Below are 21,774 nucleotides of genomic sequence, written 5' to 3' on the forward strand. Positions count from 1 at the left end.
GAGCGATTTGAGAAACTGCAAGTCGCTTCTGGTGTGAGAGAATTGGCCATCTGCAAGGACATTGCCCAGGGGACGCCTGGATGATTTGATGTTTTTATCATCCTTGTGGGAGGCTTCTCTCATGTCCCTGCATGAGGAGCTGGAGCTGATAGAGGGAGCTCATCCGCCTCTCCCCGGATTCGAACCTGCGACCTGTCGGTCTTCAGTCCTGCCGGCACAGGGGTTTAACCCACTGCGCCACCGGGGCCACATCATGAGGAGACAGGAAAGCTTAGAGAAGACAATGATGCTGGGGAAAATGGAAGGAAAAAGGAAGAGGGGCCAACCAGCAAGGTGGATAGATGGTATCCTTAAAGTGACTGGCTTGACTTTGAAGGAGCTGGGGGTGGTGACGGCCGACAGGGAGCTCTGGCGTGGGCTGGTCCATGAGGTCACAAAGAGTCGGAAGAGCCTGAACAAATAAACAATCAAACAACAACAAAGATTGTCTATTGTTGAGTGACTGTAATTCTGCTCCTTTCTTTTCAGATACGTTGGGAGGTTCCTCCAACACTGGTTTCTTCACCTTCTCCTCTTGGGGTAAGAACTTCCCCAGCCCCAATTATGCAAAATTCCCACACGAATCCCCTTTAAAGAAATCTGGTGAGAAATGTGATAGGAATTTGGAATAGATACAAGGAAATATTATTATTATCAGAAAGTTCAACACTAACACCAATAATAATGGATAAAAAATTCCCCAAAAAATTAAAAAATATATTAGATAAAAAATTAAGAGAGAAGAATATTGGAGATTGGATAAAAGCAAACATGAGGAAGGAAACTATATTGAGAGAATTTAGAGATATTAAACTCTCTTGGTTCCATTGTCTACAGTTAGAGCAATGGTTCAAGAATTGGATAAAAAATAATGGGGAAGGAGGCAAACTTACGCAAGTTGAAATCATACAAAAAGAAAGAGCTATGGGAGGATACCACAAGCTGAAAGGAATAACTAGCAAATTATATAAGATAATAATTGACATCAAGGGAAAAAATAAAGGATGTAACATTAAGAGAGATATGGGAGGAAGACATAGGAATTAGAATAAAAGAAGCGGATTGGGTACAATTATGGGATCAAAGATATTTAAAGAACTTATCGATACGTGTTAAAGAAAATTATTACAAATTGGTTTGGAAATGGTACTTAACACCAGTAAAGATTGCAAATATTAATAGGAATTCCACAAAAAATTGTTGGAGAGGTTGCCAGGAGGTGGGTACATATATACATATGTGGTGGCAATGTAAATATGTAAATGAATTTTGGGGGAAAGTATTTGGAGAGAGAGAAGCTATAATGGATATGAAGATAGGGAATAGTGCAAGCATTGCATTGTTGTCACTATATAATGTTAAGAAACTGAAAAAAATAGAGAAAGATGCAATAGATAACATGTTAACTGCAGCAAGATTACTGATAGCGAAGAATTGGAAAGGTAAGATAAACATACCAATTGAAGAATGGTATAAAGAATTATGTAAAATAGCAATAAATGATAAATTGACATGTAGATTAAGAGTCAGGAAAGGGGTATGGAAGGAAAACGATTTTGATAAAGTTTGGGGAAAATTTATTGAGAATGGCTTAAAAGAAGTAGATGGGAAATTACCTCCAGAAGAAGAAATGGTATTTTGGAAAGAGAATGCAAAGTGGCTCGGAAAGGGGGGGGGGGGGCACAGAGGTGGGGGAAAAAAGTATACAAGATATATATACACTTTGGTTGATGTAATGAATTGAGGATGGAATATAAGATTATTGAAGGTATTGATGTATTGATGTATTCTAAGAAAACCAATAAAAATATTTGGAAAAAAAGAAAAAGAAATCCGGTGTAGCTCCGTGTTGTTCCTCCAGATATTTGGATTACCATTCTCTTGTTGCACCATTGACCATGCTAAGTGATGCAGATAGCATTTGAAGCCCCAAATATCCAAAAAAAAACCAATGGTTCCTTGCTCCTAATTCTATTCACGTTTTCCCTACAGTGGACGGAGACCCCCATTTTGTAGTAAGCCTACCACATTCCCCGGGGAAACTTTGCTTCACCCTGGATGGACACGCAGGAGATATTCTACGGTTGGTGAGAGATCCCATCACTGGTAAGAGCTTCAGCAGCCTTACATACAGTTGGCCTAAGCCTGTTCTTGGCCGTCTTATAGGATCAAATGGAAAGAATGACAGAATCAACCCGGTCCTCTCCACCCAATAATTTTGGCATCTGAAACCACTGAGCATAAGAAGTTTCCTACCTCTTCCTCCTCATTCTCCTCGGCTATTTTTTAAAGTGACAGTGTGTCTAATGCTTACGAATGCAATGAAAATTAAATTTAAATTAAATTAAATTAAAAATTAAATTAAAAGGGGTCTAATATCTGATGTTTTTAATTGGTTGTGTTTTAGTTCTAATTTTTGGGCTTGTCCCTTGTAAGCCACCCTGAGTCCCCTTGGGGAGATGGTTGTTAGGGTATAAAAATAAAGTTGTTGTTTTATTATTATTATTATTATTATTATTATTATTATACTAGCCGTCCCCTGCCATGTGTTGCTGTGGCCCAGTCTCTGTATATGTGTTTTGTGTATGTATATATGTGTATATTTGTATATATGCAGTTTTGTGCATGCATTGTAATATATTTTTTATTTTTTAGCTTTTTAAGTCCCTTCCACTGTGCTTTCCAGTGTTTTTATGAGTGATGGTCACTCATTGGCCTGATAGGTGTAGTGTCCATATTGGTTTCAATTTGCCCAGTGGTTTTTGCGTTATGTTAATCCCACAAGCGAACATTACATCTTTATTTATATAGACTAGCCATCCCCTGCCACACGTTGCTGTGGCCCAGTCTGGTGATCTGGAAAATAAAGTAATGAGAAAGCGTTGGTTTCTAATCTATGTAATGTCTTTATGCTTGTGGGTAAACAGTATTTCTTGTTCAATGTATTGTCGAAGGCTTTCACACCTAGCTCCAGCAGACAAAAGGCCATTGCCCCACCCTGGTCATTCCACAGATATATAAACCCATTTTTCTACTTCCAACAGACCTCACTATATCTGAGGATGCTTGCCATAGATGCAGGCGAAATGTCAGGAGAAAATGCCTCTAGAACATGGCCATATAGCCCGGAAAAACCTACAACAACCCAGTATTTCTTGTTATTCTTTGTCAGTATTGATGTGGAGATTGTCTGTTTTCCTATTCTGGAACATGCAACATACTGTCCTTCTTTAGGGGTCCCTTTCAAATCTATGATACTATATCTGTGTGTGTGTGTGTGAATCACATCTATCTATATCTATGGCTGGATGGGTCTTAGTCAGGAGGGCTTTGATTACGTTTTCTTGCCCTGGTGAAGGAAGTTGGATTGTATGGCCTTTAGTATTTTATGTTAGTCATGGAGGTTCTGTGTGGGAAGTTTGCCCCAATTCTGTCGTTGGTGGGGTTCAGAACGCTCTTTGATTGTAGGTGAAATATAAATCCCAGTAACTGCTACTCCGAAATGTCAAGGTCTATTTCCCGCAAACTCCATCTGTGTCCATATTTGGGCATATGAAATATTTGTGCCAAGTTTGGTCCAGGTCCAGATCCATCATTGTTTGAGTCCATAGTGCTCTCTGGATATAGGTGAACTACAACTCCCATACTCAAGGTCAATGCTCACCAAACCCTTCTGGTGTTTTCTGTTGGTCATGGAAGTCCTGTGTGCTCCATTTGGTTCAATTCAATCTTGCTATTTGATTGTAGGTGAACTATAAATCCCAGCAACTACAACTCCCAAAAAAAAAATCAAAAATTTTTGAGTGAAGAACATACATTGGGTTGTTAGATGTATGCTGTCCAAATTTGGTGTCAATTCATCCAGCGGTTTATGAATTATGTTAATCTCACAAATGAACATGACATTTTTATTTATATAGAATAGTATCTTTTTAAAAAATGCCTCTGAGCACTTCAAACTGCAGTTTTTTTTCTCTCTAGTTGGAAAGTGGACAAGAGGAAAGTCTGTTCTCTCTTTACAGACTGCTATTTGTCTTCCTTTTCAGGCTTCTCAGTCAATGGGCATCTCATGGGGGCTCCTTTGAGGCCAGGCCATGAAGAGCGTCCCCGCACCTATTTTGATGCCATCACCATTGTGGTTGAGGAACACCTGCCCCACACCGGATATGTGATTAACATCACGCGGAAAGGCGTAATGCTACATGGAGAGCATACTCTGGCCCTGCCCTTCACCCAGCGGGCCACAATCCACAAGCCGCAGCTGGTGATTTCCATGTGGCCTGAAGCCAACGTCACTGTGCAGATTGGCCACGAGTTGGAGTTCCTGGTTCTGCTGCATCGCTACAGCCATCCCACAGCTCTGCAGTTGGACCATCTTGGCTTCTACATGGTCAACGGAAAGGGACTGTCAACATCAGCATGGGGCTTGCTAGGTAAGCAACCCAACTTTCCAACTGTTTCTTGTGTTTTCTGAGCACCAATTTACTCTCTTTACAGCATAGAGCACCCTTCCATATCCCAAATTATGTGATAAATTGCTTAGTTCCTCATCACACTAGAGCAGTCGTTCTCAACCTGTGGGTCGAGACCCCTGGAGGGGGGGGGGTCACCAGGGGATGTCAGAGGGGTCACTAAAGACCATCAGAAAACACAGTATTTTCTGTGTGTGAAGTTTGGGTCAGTTCTCTCGGTGGGGTTCAGAACGTATATGTAATATAATTATAATATTGTTATTATTATATTACATTACATTATAATATAAATATTATATGTATATACAATATATTATATTACTAGCCGTTCCCTGCCACGTGTTGCTGTGCCCCACATGGGGGTTCTGTGTGGAAGGTTTGGCCCAATTCTATCGTTGGTGGGATTCAGAATGCTCTGTGATTGTAGGTGAACTATAAATCCAAGCAACTACAACTCCCAAATGACAAAATCAATTTTTTGAGTGAAGGATATACATTGGGTTGTTATGTGTCTTGTGTCCAAATTTGGTATCTATTTGTCCAGTGGTTTTTGAGTTCCGTTAAGCCCACAAACAAACATTACATTTTTATTTATATAGATACGACCGGAAACCACACAACACCCCAAACCTAGAATTGAGACATACAGTCCCACAAGAACCTCTCCAATTCCCTGACAACAATAATACAACAATCATAACATTAATAACAGATTGTGTACTGTCTTCTTGTGACACCAAAAAACTAGCTACCTACAGGAGCCATTCCATTCCACTTTATCATAGGAATTTTGCCAGGCTCATTCCTGACTTACCTTTCTTTGCTCATGCAAGTCCATTTTGTCTTCCACAGGCCAGTTCCAGAACAGTGGCATACGGCTTTCCTCTGGAGCAGCTGATGGAGCGCCAGCCACTTGGTTGTGGAGGGGCGCCAGTAAAATCCCAGTCACCGAGGTCACCAAGATACTGAAGGATTCACCCAAGAGAGCTCATGAGTCCCCATGCTGGCTGGTGAAACGCAAGGATGTCGAGGGGCTGCTGGGCGCACCGTACAGCTCTTACATAGCCTCCAGTCTCCTGGAAATGTGAGCTGGCCACCTTTGCAGTCACGCAGTGCCAATCAGCAAGGCCAGTAAATGACAAAAGTCACTGTCCTGTTGCCGTATTCTCTTCTACTCCACTTTCATGTTATGGAGATGAGAAAGAAGAGGATATATGTGGCCTCGCTTCCGGGACCCTTGTAGTATGCTCTTGAGAATGATAGCGGGCACAGTGGTGCACTAAGGAGGGATCTTTTTAACCTCTCTGCAGTCCTCCGGATACACCACCAATACATTTCTGTTTACATACACACATACCCCACATTTATTTACCACAGAAAGGGAACTAATTTCAAAAATATCACTGGAATCATAGAATCATAGAGTTGGAAGAGACCTCATGGGCCATCCAGCCCAACCCCCTGCCAAGAAGCAGGAGAATTGCATTCAAAGCACTCCCGACAGATGGCCATCCAGTCTCTGTTTAAAAGCTTCCAAAGAAGGAGTCTCCACAGCACTCCGGGGCAGAGAGTTCCACTGCTGAACAGCTCTCACAGTCAGGAAGTTCTTCCTCATGTTCAGATGGCATCTCCTTCTTGTAGTTTGAAGCCATTGCTCCATTGCATCCTAGTCTCCAGGGCAGCAAAAACCAAGTTCGCTCCCTCCTCCCTTTGTCAGTGTTGATGTGGAGATTGTTTGGTTTGCCTACTCTGGAACATGCAACATATCATAGTCCTTCTTTAGGGGCCCCTTTCGAATCTATGATACTATGTGTCTCTGTGTAAATCATATCTATCAATCTATATCTATGGCTGGATGGCTACCATGTCTCCTCTCAGCCTTCTCTTCTTCAGGCTAAACATGCCCAGCTCTTTAAGCCGCTCCTCATAGGGCTTGTTCTCCAGACCCTTGATCATTTTAGTCGCCCTCCTCTGGACACATTCCAGCTTGTCAATCTCTCTCTTCAATTGTGGTGCCCAGAATTGGACACAATATTCCAGGTGTGGTCTGGAAGGAGGCTATTCTGAATGATCTTGTCAGTGATAGCCATGCAAATTTCGAATCTCTTTATCCCCTTTTGGATAAAGAGACGTGACCCCCCCCCCCCCCTTTCCCATGATGGAGTATCTCACAGCAGAGCGTCCCCAAAATTTCACAAAATAACCTGACCTGTTATACAAGCAAGGATGGAAAAAGGCAGATGTGAAGGGATTGCCTGTCAGGCTCAAATTATGCCCGGGAGCTTAAGCCCAACTCCTCCTTTCCAAAGGAGCAAGGCAACGAAGATGAATACCCTGAGATGATGGATCAGAATGAATATATATATATATATATATATACACACACACACACACACACACACACACACACACACACACTAGCCATCCCCTGCCACGCGTTGCTGTGGCCCCGTCTGATGATCTGGAAAATAAAGTACTGGGAAAGTGTTGGTTTCTAATATATGTAATTTCTGTATGCTTGTGGGTAAGCAGTATTTCTTGTTGTTTCTTTGTCAGTGTTGATGTGGAGATTGTCTGGTTTGCCTACGTTTGAACATGCAACGTATAATTGTCCTTCTTTAGGGGTCCTTTTCAAATCTATGATACTATATCTCTGTGTGTGTGAATCATATCTATCAATCTATATCTATGGCTTGATGGCTCTTTGTCCAAAGAAGGAGCCTCCACCACACTTCGAGCCAGAGAGTTCCACTGTTGACCAGCTCTCATAGTTAGGAAGTTCTTCATGTGCAGGTGGAATCTCCTCTCCTGTAGTTTGAAGCCATTGCTCCGCGTCCTCATCTCCAGGGCAGCACAAAAAAAAATCTGCTCCCTCCTCCCCATGACCAGCTTCCAAAGCAAGGTGGCATCTGGGAGGAAATCTCAACCTCAATACTGATCCATAGGCAATGAACATTCCCAGATCATAGAATCATAGAATCAAAGAGTTGGAAGAGACCTCATGGGCCATCCAGTCCAACCCCCTGCCAAGAAGCAGGAATATTGCATTCAAATCACCCCTGACAGGTGGCCATCCAGCCTCTGTTTAAAAGCTTCCAAAGAAGGAGCCTCCACCGCACTCCGGAGCAGAGAGTTCCACCGCTGAACGGCTCTTACAGTCAGGAAGTTCTTCCTCATGTTCAGGTGGAATCTCCTCTCCTGTAGTTTGAAGCCATTGTTCCGCGTCCTAGTCTCCAAGGAAGCAGAAAACAAGCTTGCTCCCTCCTCCCTGTGACTTCCTCTCACATATTTATACATGGCTATCATATCCCCTCCCAGCCTTCTCTTCTTCAGGCCAAACATGCCCAGCTCCTTAAGCCGCTCCTCATAGGGCTTGTTCTCCAGACCCTTGATCATTTTAGTCGCTCTCCGCTGGACACATTCCAGCTTGTCAATATCTCACTTGAATTGTGGTGCCCAGAATTGGACACAACATTCCAGGTGTGGTCTAACCAAAGCAGAATAGAGGGGTAGCATTACTTCGCTAGATCTAGACACTATGCTCCTATTGATGCAGGCCAAAATCCCATTGGCTTTTTTCGCCGCCACATCACCTTGTTGGCTCATGTTTAACTTGTTGTCCACGAGGACTCCAAGATCTTTTTCACACGTACTGCTCTCGAGCCAGGCATCGTCCCCCATTTTGTATCTTTGCATTTCGTTTTTCCTGCCTAAGTGGAGTATCTTGCATTTGTCCCTGTTGAACATTTTGTTAGTTTTGGCCCATCTTTCTAATCTGTCAAGATGGTTATGAATCCTGCTCCTGTCCTCTGGAGTATTGGCTCTCCCTCTCAATTTGGTGTCATCTGCAAACTTGATGATCATGCCTTCTAACCCTTCGTCTAAGTCATTAATAAAGATGTTGAACAGGACCGGGCCCAGGAGGGAACCTTGCGGCACTCCGCTCGTCACTTCTTTCCAAGATGAAGAGGAAGCATTAGTGAGCTTCCCTCTGGGTTCATCCATTTAACCTTGTGGGCCATTCAGTCCAACCTCCTGCCAAGAAGCAGGAAAATCACATTCAAAGCATCCCCGATAGATGGCCATCCAGTCTCTGTTTAAAGGCCTCCAAAGAAGGAGCCTCCACCACACTCCGAGCCAGAGAGTTCCACTGTTGAACAGCCCTCATAGTTAGGAAGTTCTTCCTCATGTGCTGGTGGAATCTCCTCTCCTTTAGTTTGAAGCCATTGCTACGAGTCCTCATCTCCAGGGCAGCACAAATTTTAAAAAATCTGCTCCCTCCTCCCCATGACCAGCTTCCAAAGCAAGGTGGCATCTGGGAGGAAATCTCAAACTGAATACTGATCCATAGACAATGAACATTCCCAAATTTGCACCATCAGCCTCCCCTAGAGCAGAGTGTAGTTGTAGACACAGAGACTGCAGCAAGGGCTTTCGTTCCTAAAGGAGCAGAACCAAAATAAAGTACCCCACAGACGAGCCACACTAAACCAATAAAGGTTTTTATTCTAACCCTGAATATATAAAAAAAGGTTCCGCTTCATTTGTTTTGTTAACACAGATTTCTAGAGAGATGCCTAAAAAATAGAATTCAAACATTTACACAAAGCCGGCTGGAGTCTGGCATAAAAATATGTTACACAGCCATATAAACTGAGCCGTGCAGCTGGGTAGAAATGTCTTTTTTTTTTTTTTAGTCTTGGCTTAGGGGGCATGTTGCCCTCCCTGCCGCTGTTTGGGGAGGGGGAACGAATGCTTGAAAACAGGGCGAGGGGAGGGAATTAACAGCGGGAGAGATCTGCAACAGGAACCAATGCAAAGCCTACTGGGGAATCTCTTGTTACAGGGGGTCACTCTTTCTCCTGGACCGTGAGGTCAGCAGCCCCATCCAATGTCACACGTGCTGGCCTTCCAACTGCATGCAGGGGACGACTTCTCGGATTAAAGCAAACATTAAAGCAGATTTTCCTTTAGCAACGACAGCTGGGCACACGAGAGTGAAGGCTGCAGCTCGCTCGGATATATGGACAATATGAATATGGAGAGAGAGGGGGGATTATATGTGACATCCCCTCAACTTACAACTGGAACTGATACAAATAAATCTGTTGTGTTTTGCATAAATCGACCACAATGACCAGATACTGCTTCTTCTCTTCTAATATCGGATATTTTGGACCTGGAGTGAGTTCCTCGTCCACTCACCCCCTGGCACTACTCAAAGAAGAGCACTATTGTATTCTGAAAAACATTACTCTCTGTCCTACCTTCCTGCAATTTGCCAGCTTAACGTATCGTCTTTTTCTAGGGTTCAAGGACAAGTTCCCCTCTGTCTCATATCTCAAAGGTGTGTGAAGGACGGAAGGGTTGCTACCTGCTGAAACAAAGGCAATGCACAGTCGCTTCCTGTTGGGAAAAGCCGATATACAAAAATAAGTAATCAAAACCACTCCTTGGCATGCTAAGGTTCATGTGCAGCAGCAAAAATACAAAGGGTGGTTGAAGCCGCTGGGAGGAAAAATAAAGACTAACTGGCATCCCTGTGTGTGAGGGGAGAATTATACAGAGGTATCAGCCCCAGGAAAAAAGGGAACTGCTATGGATCGAGGTAGGGATGAAGAGTCAGTGGGCACGGCAAAGCCCTCCCGCCTCTGGGGAAAGCTCAGTGTCAGAACAGTTGCCCATTGGGTCCAATGCTTCCTGTGGTGGGGCAGCTCAGTCCTGGCTCTAATCCACGCGAGGGAGAGGTAGCACAGACCTTCTCCGTGCTCCATAGTCCTGGCAGCAATTGGAGGACACTGGCGAAGGAGTGCCTCCCAAAGTGTCTCTGTACCTCACCCATTGCGCGCTGCCCAAAAGGCCCGAGCTCTGGAGCGGGATGTGGGGGTGGCACTCAGAGCAGCAGTTTGCCATTGCGGTGGATCTTCAGGATGCGGCCGAGTCGCTGCTTGGCTGTTGCTAAACCCTTCTTGGGGCGTTTCCCTGGGGGTAAAGAGGAGGAAGCTGTTTAGTCAGAAGAAGCCTATCCAAGTGGGATGAACAACTTTATCTACTGATTAAAAAACTCAAAAATTACAACAGCCAAACAACAGAGAGTAAACAATCAGGCACATCAAATCAACAAAAGATTCCCCCCAGGCACTTCCAAGCCATTAAATGCTAATCAACGCGGTCAGTTGAAACATTCACACCTAGCTCCACCAGACAAGAGTCCTTTTTCCTACCCTGGTCATTCCACAGATATGTAAACCCATTTTCCTACTTCCAACAGACCTCGCTACCTCTGAGGATGCTTGCCATAGATGCAGGCGAAACGTCAGGAGAAAATGCCTCCAGAACATGGCCATATAGCCCAGAAAAACCTACAACAACCCAGTGATTCCGGCCATGAAAGCCTTCGACAATACATTGAAATTTATTTATTTATTTGCTACATTTGTATACCGCTCTTCTCAGCCCGCAGGCGACTCGAGGCAGTTCACAAGGCAACAATTATTATTATTATTATTATTATTATTATTATTATTATTACTTTATTTGTACCCCGCTAGCATCTCCCGAAGGACTTGATGCGGCTTACATAGGCCAAGACCTCAAAACACAATACAACAAATACAATACCAAAGCAAATTAAAAACAGTTAAGCAGAATAAACAACAACAATAAACAGTACATCGAGACACTATAAAACTGGGCCGGGCCAGAGTAATGGGTACAAGATTAAAAGTGCTGATGTGGCAGGAGGTATGTAGGATTATAAGTAAGTGCAATGTGCGGTGTGCAGTATCTTAGTTCTACTAAAGTGCTTCTAGGACTTGGTGTTGCCAACAACATCATTAAAACATCATTAAAACATTAAAAAAACATTCATACATCAATTAAAACCATGACAATAATAAAAACAACCATTTCGTCTCCTAGATAAAACATAATCCAGTCTCATAATCCAATTGTTTGTTTGTTTATTTATTTACAGCATTTTTACCCCGCTCATCTCAACCCCCGAGGGGGGACTCAGAGCAGCTAACAAAGGCAGCAATTCAATGCCACAATCAATAAACTACGTGACCGCATCTCTGTATATGAACCCACACGATCCCTCTGATCATCTGGAGAGGCTCTGCTCACGATCCCACCTGCGTCGCAAGCGTGTTTGGTGGGGACGAGGGACAGGGCCTTCTCTGTGGTAGCCCCCCGACTCTGGAACTCTCTCCCCAAGGACATCAGACAAGCCCCAATGTTGGCAGTCTTTAGGAAGCTTGAAGACGTGGCTGTTTCAGTGTGCCTTCCCAGAATAAGGAATCCTAAGCAATATGTCCTTAATGCACCTTATGAATTGTCTGCACGTCTACCTATCCCAAAACACTCCTATCTCCCTTGAACTCCCCAGTTTTTAACTTTAAATGTTCACATTTGGCCCTGCCTCATGTTTTTGAAATGTGTCGTGTTATTACTGTATTGTTTTTTTACTTTTATAAGTTATTCATTGTTTTGTTGTGGTTGTTTTGTGATGTTGTGGGGATTGGCCTCTTGTAAGCCGCACTGAGTCCTGCGGGAGATGGTAGCGGGGTATAAGAACAATACATAAATAAATAAGTTTAAATTGATTTTTATATGGAACTGAGTTTTATATGGATTTTATCGTTTGTTTTTAACTGTTTAATCGATGCATGTATGTTGTGGCATTTAATTGTTGCCAACTTGTTGCCTTCGGGCTGAGAAGGGCAGGGTAGAAGTGTGGTAAATAAAAATAAAATAAAATAACATTTCCCGCCCTTGCCTTGCCCAAGACAGGTATGGCTACAAGACCTGTGCAAGGTTTCCGGATGTCTGAGGTGGTCAAATCAAAAGGGACTGCCTTAGGAAGCACGACTGCACCTGGAGGATCCAATCAGCTTGCCAGATCATACGCCATTTGTTTTTGGCTGTCTCCAGATGCTGATGGGGAAAAACTAGAATTGTGTGAATGCCTCTTGTCATCAACTCAGAGGAAGAATAATGCCTCTTTTCTTTGTGCGGACACAGTGACACTGTCTAATGGAAAATTATTATTATTATTATTATTATTATTATTATTATTATCTTTATTTGTACCCCGCTAGCATCTCCCGCAGGACTCGATGCGGCTTACACAGGCCAGAGCCTCAAAACACAATACAATAAAACATAACACAATAATAAACAAAGCAAATCAAAACAATCAAGCAAAATAACAACAATAACTACCTCAGGACACAATTAAAACTGGTTCGGCCAGCGCAATGGGGTACAGAGGTTAAAATGCTGAGATGGCAGGAGATGGCTGGAGGAACATGGATTAAAGGTGCGGTGTGCAGTAACATCGGTTGTGCTAAGGTGCTTCTAGGACTTGGGAAGGGGGAAATTCCTAATCTGGGAAGGCACATCGGAACAGCCAGGTTTTTAGGTTCCTTCTGAAAACTGCTAAAGTAGGGGCCTGTCAGAGATCTTTTGGGAGGGCATTCCAAAGTCGGGGGGCCGCCACAGAGAAGGACCTGTCCCGTGTCCCCACCAAACGCGCTTGTGACGTGGGTGGGATCACGAGCAGGGCCTCCCCAGATGATCGGAGTGAGCGTGTGGGTTCGTAGATGGAGATGCGGTCACGCAGGTAGGGTGTCCAATGTAAGCAAGAAGGAAATTAGATACTCTGATGATTTTGCTTTATTGTGTTTGTACTCATATGTTGTATGCATTTTACTGTGTTGTTATTGTGTTTTGGTTTTACTTTATTGTAATGTGCTGTTGGGCTTGGCCTCATGTAAGCTGCCCCGACTCCCCGTTGGGGAGATGATAGCGGGGTATTAAATAAAGTTATTATTATTATTATTATTATTATTATTATTATTATTATTATTCTCCTCTGTTCCTTGTAACCATTTTTCAAAGGGTTTTTGGAAGAATATTTTCTGGATGGAATGGGGCAAGATCTGCCCAACTTCCTCCCTCTAGTCACAAATCTCTACCTAGGAAGAACTGTTTCATTTCCTCACATGGAAGGAAAGGAACTATTCAAAGGAATACTATAGTCATCTTTGTGGAACCACCAACTCAATCCAATAGAGGTACCAGCCAGATAATTTGTTTATATGACACGGTATTCCCGGATGCAAGTGTAATGAGTCAACATCCATCTAGCCAGGGAATGGTGACTCAACCTTCTTGAACTTGGATTTACTCTACCATTTATACAGGGCTTCAGTGAGTTTTCCATTTACAGTGGACATTTTGTATCCACTGGGGTTGGTTCCATGAACCTCCACAGCAATTAAAATATGGTGGATGCTCAAGTCCCATTATGTACATCGGCATATTAAAATTGTGTCTCTTATATAAAATAGCAAAATCAAAGTTTGCTTTCTAGATTGATTTTCGGGTGGGAGAATATTTACAAGGCATTGATAGTTGAATCTGTTACAGTAAGTCATAGCAAGATCAGGTGTGTGTGTTAAAGAAAAACCTTATGATGCTTGTTATTATGTGCAGCTGGTAATGTAGGTCAGTCAGCATGTTTGGGCCTCACCCAATGGGGTATAACTATGGATTTTAGAATACAGTTTGGAGAAGCATTGAGCTGGAGAAGATATATGCTGCTCTGAAGGAGATGCAATATGCTGTAATGCTGGTATGCTCTAACAGTGATTCTCTTTGCTATGGTGAAATAGCTATTTACTCATCTCCTTCTACGTCCCGCCTCGGAGTTTAAGGTCTTCTGGGGAGGCCCTGCTCTCGGCCCCACCTCTATCACAAGTGAGGTTGGTGGGGATGAGGAGCAGGGCCTTCTCGGCTGTGGCCCCTTGCCTGTGGAATTCGCTTCCAGGGGAAATTAGGTCATCGACATCCCTCCTCTCTTTTAGAAGGAAACTAAAAACATGGATATGGGACCAGGCCTTTGGGTAATCTGGCAGACAGACAATGGACAATGACAACTAGAATTGGATAGGATTATGACAATGCGGAATAAATTTACGGATTTTGAGCTTGGCAAACGTTGATCACTTGATTGGTTTTTTTATTAGTTGTATTGTATAACTGGATTGTTTTAATTATTTTATAATTGTTGCTGCTATGTATTTTATCTTACTATGTGTATTGCTGGCATCAAATTGTGCCTTTTGTAAGCCGCCCTGAGTCCCCCCTTGGGGGTTGAGAAGGGGGAGGGGTAGAAATGCTCAAAATAAATAAAATAAATAAATACTCAAGGTTTATGTTTTGCTTTCTCATTTGAATGAAGATGAAGAAGGCTTACTCTGTGTTACTTACCAGGACTATGTAAGTTTGTTGCACTGTTTGAGTTTGTATTTATTTATTTATTTATTTACTTTGCTTCTATACCGCTGTTCTCAGCCCGAAGGCGACTCACAGCGGTTCACAAGACACAGGACACAGCAGAATTCAAACACCAATATAAAACAGTTAATAACCTAGTCTAATACACAATTAATACACAATTACTATGATAACCATTCACTAGCGTCTCGTCACTAAAAACATGATCCATATTCGTCATCCATTGTCCATTCCTATGTCATTACCAGTCTTTGCACTAATTATTCGAATGCCTGCACAAATAACCAGGTCTTTACTTTTTTGCGGAAGACCATTAGAGATGGTGCTAATCTAATATCTGTGGGAAGGGCGTTCCCCAGCCGGGGAGCTACCACCGAGAAGGCCCTGTCTCTCTCGTCCCCGCCAGCCGTGCTTATGAAGCTGGTGGGATCGAGAGCCTCCCCGGAAGATCTCAAAGTCCTGGTGAGTTCATATGCAACACTGCAAGTTTATTGCCTCTGCTGATAAGAGTAAAGTTTTTCTGTTTCTTTTTCCTCTTGCCTGTGTGACTTTTGCATGGGACTTGGCTAAGATCCACTTCTGCGCAACAGAAATTGTGGATGCAGAAGGCCAGCTGTATTGCCGTCACCTGCTTTACTTCATGATAATAATAATAATAATAATAATAATACTTTATTTATACCCCGCCACCATCTCCCCAAAAGGACTTGAAGCGGCTTACATGAGGCCAAGCCCAACAACACATCAATAAAACAAAAAGCAATAAGCAAAAAAAGCAATACAATAAATATAACTCACATATAGGCAATAACACGCAAGGATTTAAAAAACCTATGGCTGGGCCAAATGTAATAGTTTAAAATTTAAAAAATAAATGCTGGGCATGAACAGAGGTTGTATCTGGTAGGAGGGTTTTAAAAGAAATGATGGGAGAGCAACCCAACAAGTAGTTAGTGCTTCTGAGGACATTTTGCTGGGAATTATTTCCTTATTCAGGGAAGGCACACTGGAACAGCCACGTTTTCAGGCTCCTCCTAAAGACTGCCAATGTGGGGGCATGCCTGATGTCCTTGGGGAGTGAGTTCCAGAGTCGGGGGGCACCACAGAGAAAGCCCTCTCCCTCGTCCCCACCCATCGTGCCTGTGAAGGGGGCGGGAGCAAGAGCAGGGCCTCTCCAGATGATCAAAGAGATCACATGGGTTCGTACACATAAATGCGGTTACGCAGGTAGGCGGGTCCCAAACCATTCAGGGCTTTGTACAAGACTGGAATAATGCACGTCAGTGTTATTCTAGAAGGCCAGTAGCTTGCCTAAGTTCATAGCAGAAATAAAATTCAAATTGCGAACTTACTGGGATAAGTGACTCACTCAGTAATATAGTCGTAGTTTGCTGAGAGTTTGTTTTTCCAAAATAGGTCTTGCAAACATCTCCACTTACATGGATGGGTACATTAAATAATTGTTGTGGCTGAGCTATTTTCTGACGATGAGGACGATGGCATTCAGATTCCTGCTGGGTTTCAGCTTCCTGGCTCTTTGTCTGTGCCTCAAATCTCTGCGCCTGCTTCTGAGGCTCTCACAGACAGTGTAGTGCCAACACAGCCATTTTCACCAGAAAGGATTTTTAACAAAGGAGATAGCGAGCAGGTGCATTCCCACGCTGATACCGAAAGGGTAGATAGTGACTTGACCTGGGAGGCTCGCCTTGATCTCCGGGTCAGGCGGAGTTCGCGTTTGGCAAGCAGATGAGAAGCCAGCTTGGGGAAAGGTCATTGCAATGCTTTTATGATGCTGAGAGCCTAATGTTTTGATGTTAGAAAGGTATTTAGGCCTCTTGGAAACTCTGTGAAAGTGTCAGTTCAACGTAGCTTACTAGCCTGAAAGCTTCATGGAATAATCTTAGCCTGGAAAGCAGTACGCTTGGGATTTCTTGCATGGTGATTCATGGGGCAATTATTTCATTGCTTGTACCTGAGACTCTGGTTTGAACTTTGCCAATAGGATTATGTCTCCTGTTTTTATCTGAAGATCTTTGGAACTATATTCTGCTTTTAACCTTAATCTGTGGGATTTTGCAATGTTTATTCTTTATTTTGACTTGGATTTTCTCCTCAATAAACTATAAAACTACAGCTCTTGTGTGGTGGTGTTTGGCAGCAAGGTGAAGCTTACTCTGAGTTGCAACAATAATACTCCCTCACCTCTCTGGACAAAAAGGTTGTCCTAACTAGAGCTTAGATTCCCCAAACACAGTCATATTCTCCACTTATCTGCTTCATTGATGCTGCCCTGAAAACACATGCATGCTGGCTTACCCTGTGCAGCCTGGGGGCCACCCGGTGAGCCGGTCGAGGGGCGTCGCTGAGACAAGAAGACACCTGGCGCCATGGGAGTGGATCCACGGTTCACCTGGGCCATTCCAAAGACATTGGGTCGTGCGGTGTACTCATGATCCACAAGGCTCCCAGCAAACTGTTCCTGTTTGGGTTCAGGTGTCGGAGGAGTGGGCACAGGAACCACCAGCCCTGGCTCTGGATCCTGTTGGGGTGGTGGTAGATCCGGCTCCACTTCTGCTTCCACTGGTTCTGGTTCTGGCTCCAGCTCCAGCTCCGGTTCTGGGCTGGGTGCCTTTGGAGAAGGTGGCTTCTTTTTTACGACCAGTTTCCGTCGCTGTGTCTTCTGATGTTCCTTGAGACAAAGAGAACAAAGTCAGTGTCCTTTATCTACAACCAAGTTGCAGTCATGGTTGTCCCAACATAGTAAGTGCCTCTTGATGGGACAGGACAGGCCTCCAGGGGAACTCTACATGGGCCTGTCTTTCATTTGTTTATTTATTTCTATCCTGCTTTTCTCCCACGATGGGACTCCAAGTGTTGTAGAGCATGCAAAATCAAGACAAACATACAAATATGAACCCTGATCTAAATAAATAGAAATGTAATGTTTGTTTGTGGGATTAAGAGAACTCAAAAACCACTGGGGGAATTGACACCAAATTTGGACAGCATACACCTAACAACCCAATGTATGTCCTTCACTCAAAAAAATTGAGTTTGTTATTTGAGAGTTGTAGTTGCTGGGATTTATAGTTCACCTACAATCAAAGAGCATTTTGAACTCCACCAATGATGGAATTGAACTAATCTTGGCAGATAGGACTCCCATGACCAATAGAAAACACTAGATGGGTTTGGTGGGCATTGACCTTGGGTTTTGGAGTTGTAGTTCACCTACATCCAGAGAGCACTGTGGACTCAAACAATGATGGATCTGGACCAAAATTGGCACCAATATTCCATATGCCCAAATATGAACACAGATGGAGTTTGGGGGAAATAGACCTTGACATTTGGGAGTTGTAGTTACTGGGATTTACAGTTCACCTACAATCAAAGAGCATGCTGAACCCCATGAACGATAGAATTGGGGCAGATTTCCCCACATGTTATTGAGCATGTCCAAGGGAGAAACTATAAATAAGTTAGCATGCTAAACTAATCAAGAAAGGCAAGCATCTTTCTATTTGCCTAAAACATCCATGTCTTTGGAGCCTTTTTAAGAGGAGCCAGCCCTCAAGTATAAGTGGGACAAATATGCTTGAGTTCACCACTGGCCTTTCCCAAGCAAGCCCTGCCACCTACCTGCTGAGCCAGTTTAGCGGCTGCAGCTGCCAGCCCAGTCTCGACGGATGCCACCCTCGTCCCCTCACGCACTGGGCGGTCTTGCTTCGGCAATGTTGGGGTCACCCGAGCTGTGAGGACAGAAAGAAACGTGTTCACACAGGGAATCTTTTCATGTGCTTCATGACAAAGTAGGTAAACCATGAGAGAAGAAAAACACTACAGTGTCCCTTTGGTATATAAAACAGTGCCCTCTAGTGGGTGACACAGGAAGGAAGAAACGCATCCAGGGAAAGACCCCAAATCATGGAATCATAGAATCAAAGAGTTGGAAGAGACCTCATGGGCCGTCCAGTCCAACCCCCTGCCAAGAAGCAGGAATATTGCATTCAAATCACCCCTGACAGATAGCCATCCAGCCTCTGTTTAAAAGCTTCCAAAGAAGAAGCCTCCACCACTCTTCAGGGCAGAGAGTTCCACTGCTGAACGGCTCTCACAGTCAGGAAGTTCTTCCTCATGTTCAGATGGAATCTTCAAGTTTCTTGAAAGGCTAAATTTTCAGATCGGCCAGTGCTTCCCAATAAGACACCCATCTCTCTGGGAAGCACAGGATCTAGATATTATGGGCATGTGTGAATAGGAGCACATGAGGGGAAAAATAAGGGAAGCAATATGCATTGCGACTGAAGAATTTATTTATTTATTATTATTTATTTACGGCATGTCTATGCCGCCTTTCTCAGCCCTGAGATGACTCAAGGTGGCTTATAACTGGCACAATTCGATGCCGCAATAGTCATAAAACACAATTAAAAACATTTAGCGCACATTATAAAAAACATGTAAAAATAATTAAAAACATATAATCACCAGTGCCTTCCTACTAACTCATTTTCCAAAAACATTGGAATTCTGCATTTTTCCATTTATACATCAGATTTCATGTTTTGGGGTCAAAAGAATGCATTTTGCTTTGATCTGTGGATAAGTTATGGGGAATTTTTTAGGGTACAAGACAACTGGGCATATAAGACAACCTCCAACTTTTCCAGTTAAAATACAGAGTTTGGGATATACTCGCCGTATAAGACTACCCCTCTTCCAACACACACCAAATAAATTTTTTAAAAGCATCAGATTTGATTTCAATATGGTAATTTTCCTATTACTGTCCCTCCTTCTCTGCCTCTCAGATGTCACACATGCGCACCTGTACCGCTTCACTGCAGTCTTCAGGAGCGAGATCTGAGAGGCAGAGGAGGAGGTACGGTAACAGGATACAAGGGCGGGCCAGACAGGTAAAAGAGGCGTGTTTTTCTGGGCCCAGAGCCTCTCTCTCTCTTTTTTCCATACCCCGGGCGCTCCAGACGCCTGCAGCTTGCTCTGCCCTTCACTTACACCTTCCTGGTGAGGTGCCCCTTCACCTCACCATCGGGATCGCATTAAGTCCACGAATCCTGATGAATGGATTTTCTTCTACTGTACTTGTACAGCGTTGCCCTTAATGCTTTCATACAGTTGCTGCATATGGCAGGGACGCGGCCTCTGCCATTTTTGAGCTCCCCCACAATATGCAGCAACCACAGATTCTCCAATCTGGATTGGAAGTTTCAGCACCCGCTCTATAAGATGACTCCTGGCGTATAAGACTATTCCCGCATATAAGACTACACTCGCATATAAGACGACTCTCATCCATAAGGCTACTCCAGCGTATAAGACAACCCCTGACTTTTGAGAAGATTTTCTTGGGTTAGAAAGTAGTCTTATATGCCAGAATAAACGGAACCTAGCCTTCCAATACATATACAAAGAAAAGCTGGATACTATAACATGACCATGATGTGATCTGCACATTTGGAAAAAATTGATTCTAATGAATTCTGGAACTGCTGGCTATAGGGACACTCAAGAGCTAATGGTAGATACTGAAGACCTGCCCACCGGGATTGCGGCACAGTTGCCTGAGTGTCAGCTGCATTAAGATCACTCTGACCAAAAGGTCATGAGTTCGAAGCCAGCCCGGGTTGGAGTGGGTTTCCAATCAATTGTGTAGCTGTTGTCGACCTTTGCAACCCGAAAGACAGTTGCATCTGTCAAGTAGGAAAATTAGGTACCACCTTAAAGTGTGGGGAGGCTAAATTAACTAATTCATGAGGCCATAAAAAAAAAAGACTCCAGCAAGCACTCCAGCAAAAAGCATGCGGGGAATGCGGAAGTACTTCATCAGTGTCGCAGATGGATGATGAAAGCGACAGCTGCCCTGGCGGCCAGAAAAAGTTAAATAGCCTCTGTCTATGTCTGTATATGTTGGCATTGAATGTTTGCCATATATGTGTACACTGTAATCCGCCCTGAGTCCCCTGCGGGGTGAGAAGGGCGGAATATAAAAGCTGTAAATAAATAAAAATAAATAAACTACTGGTAGATTCTCATCAATTTTCTTGATATATGAATTTAAGCAGGCATTAACCCCATTAGTTTCAGGTATGATTTTGCAGCCATAGGGCTAGAAGCTTAAATTAAAAACAAAATAAACTACACTATTTCATCACCATCACATATTTGGGCTGTCAAAATTGGTATTAAGGAAGCCCTATAGCTACAAAAAATGCCACTGAGTAATAGTTGCAACCTCACAATAGTCAGGTGTGACTATTATGTGGTGGTGAGTGCGACTATTATGGTAACTCTAGGTCTATACTATAGAATGAATATAGTTTGATACCACTTTAACTATCCTGCCTCAGTGACAAGGCATCATGGGAGTTGTAATGTTGTGGGGCTCCAGCATACTTTAGCAGAGCAGGCTAAATGATTCTACAGCACTGAAACACGGCAACTGAGGTATGTCAACATAGAGGCACCCTAAGAGTCTGAACAGAATCCCAGGAAATGTGGACAGCTCAAATTACGGTGACAGGTAATTACCCTTGGGACTCCATGGAGCATCATCTGTAGATTTCTTCTTCTTCGGAAGTGACTTCAAGGCTGGGTCATCTTCATCTGATTCCAAGGAAGGGTAAACTGTAGAGAAAGCAACTGAGTTGAGGATGGATTCCCTAAGAGACTTTTCTCCCCTCACAATTCCTTCAGGAGCAACTGCTTCAGACATTCACAATCAGGATAATAATTGTACAATTATAAAAAAAATACTTTGAAATTGCCAAGACATGTATCAAGCTGTAACACTTCATCTTAAAACTTTTCCCCAGGAACTATCTGGAATTCACACAGAGATGGTGAATGGGAAGGCTCTTCTCATCCAAACAGCTCCAAGACCAGCAGTGTGTGGGACATTCAGCAGCTCATTCATTAACACAACCTTTACTCCATC

General features: G+C 43.4%; 2 protein-coding genes across 3 annotated transcripts in view; one reads left to right on the plus strand and one right to left on the minus strand.

The window, feature by feature from the left end:
- The window catches only part of ITIH6 (inter-alpha-trypsin inhibitor heavy chain family member 6), a 43,109-nt gene extending 36,802 nt beyond the window's left edge, over positions 1–6,307 (plus strand). The window contains exons 12-15 of the mRNA XM_067464149.1: positions 529–579; positions 2,032–2,145; positions 4,086–4,472; positions 5,364–6,307. Coding sequence (XP_067320250.1) covers positions 529–579; positions 2,032–2,145; positions 4,086–4,472; positions 5,364–5,599 — 788 coding nt within the window. The 3' untranslated portion in view covers positions 5,600–6,307. The remainder of the gene's footprint in view (positions 1–528; positions 580–2,031; positions 2,146–4,085; positions 4,473–5,363) is intronic.
- A 2,685-nt stretch (positions 6,308–8,992) lies between these two features.
- The window catches only part of PHF8 (PHD finger protein 8), a 67,170-nt gene continuing 54,388 nt past the window's right edge, over positions 8,993–21,774 (minus strand). For both annotated transcript variants that reach the window (XM_067464152.1, XM_060763292.2), the window contains exons 18-21: positions 21,369–21,464; positions 18,459–18,568; positions 17,133–17,505; positions 8,993–10,493 (exon numbers count right to left, since the gene is read on the minus strand). In XM_067464152.1, coding sequence (XP_067320253.1) covers positions 10,405–10,493; positions 17,133–17,505; positions 18,459–18,568; positions 21,369–21,464 — 668 coding nt within the window. In that variant the 3' untranslated portion in view covers positions 8,993–10,404. The remainder of the gene's footprint in view (positions 10,494–17,132; positions 17,506–18,458; positions 18,569–21,368; positions 21,465–21,774) is intronic.

The sequence above is a fragment of the Anolis sagrei genome, chromosome 2, assembly GCF_037176765.1.
Source record: "Anolis sagrei isolate rAnoSag1 chromosome 2, rAnoSag1.mat, whole genome shotgun sequence".
In the NCBI taxonomy this organism is placed as follows: Eukaryota; Metazoa; Chordata; class Lepidosauria; order Squamata; family Dactyloidae; genus Anolis; species Anolis sagrei.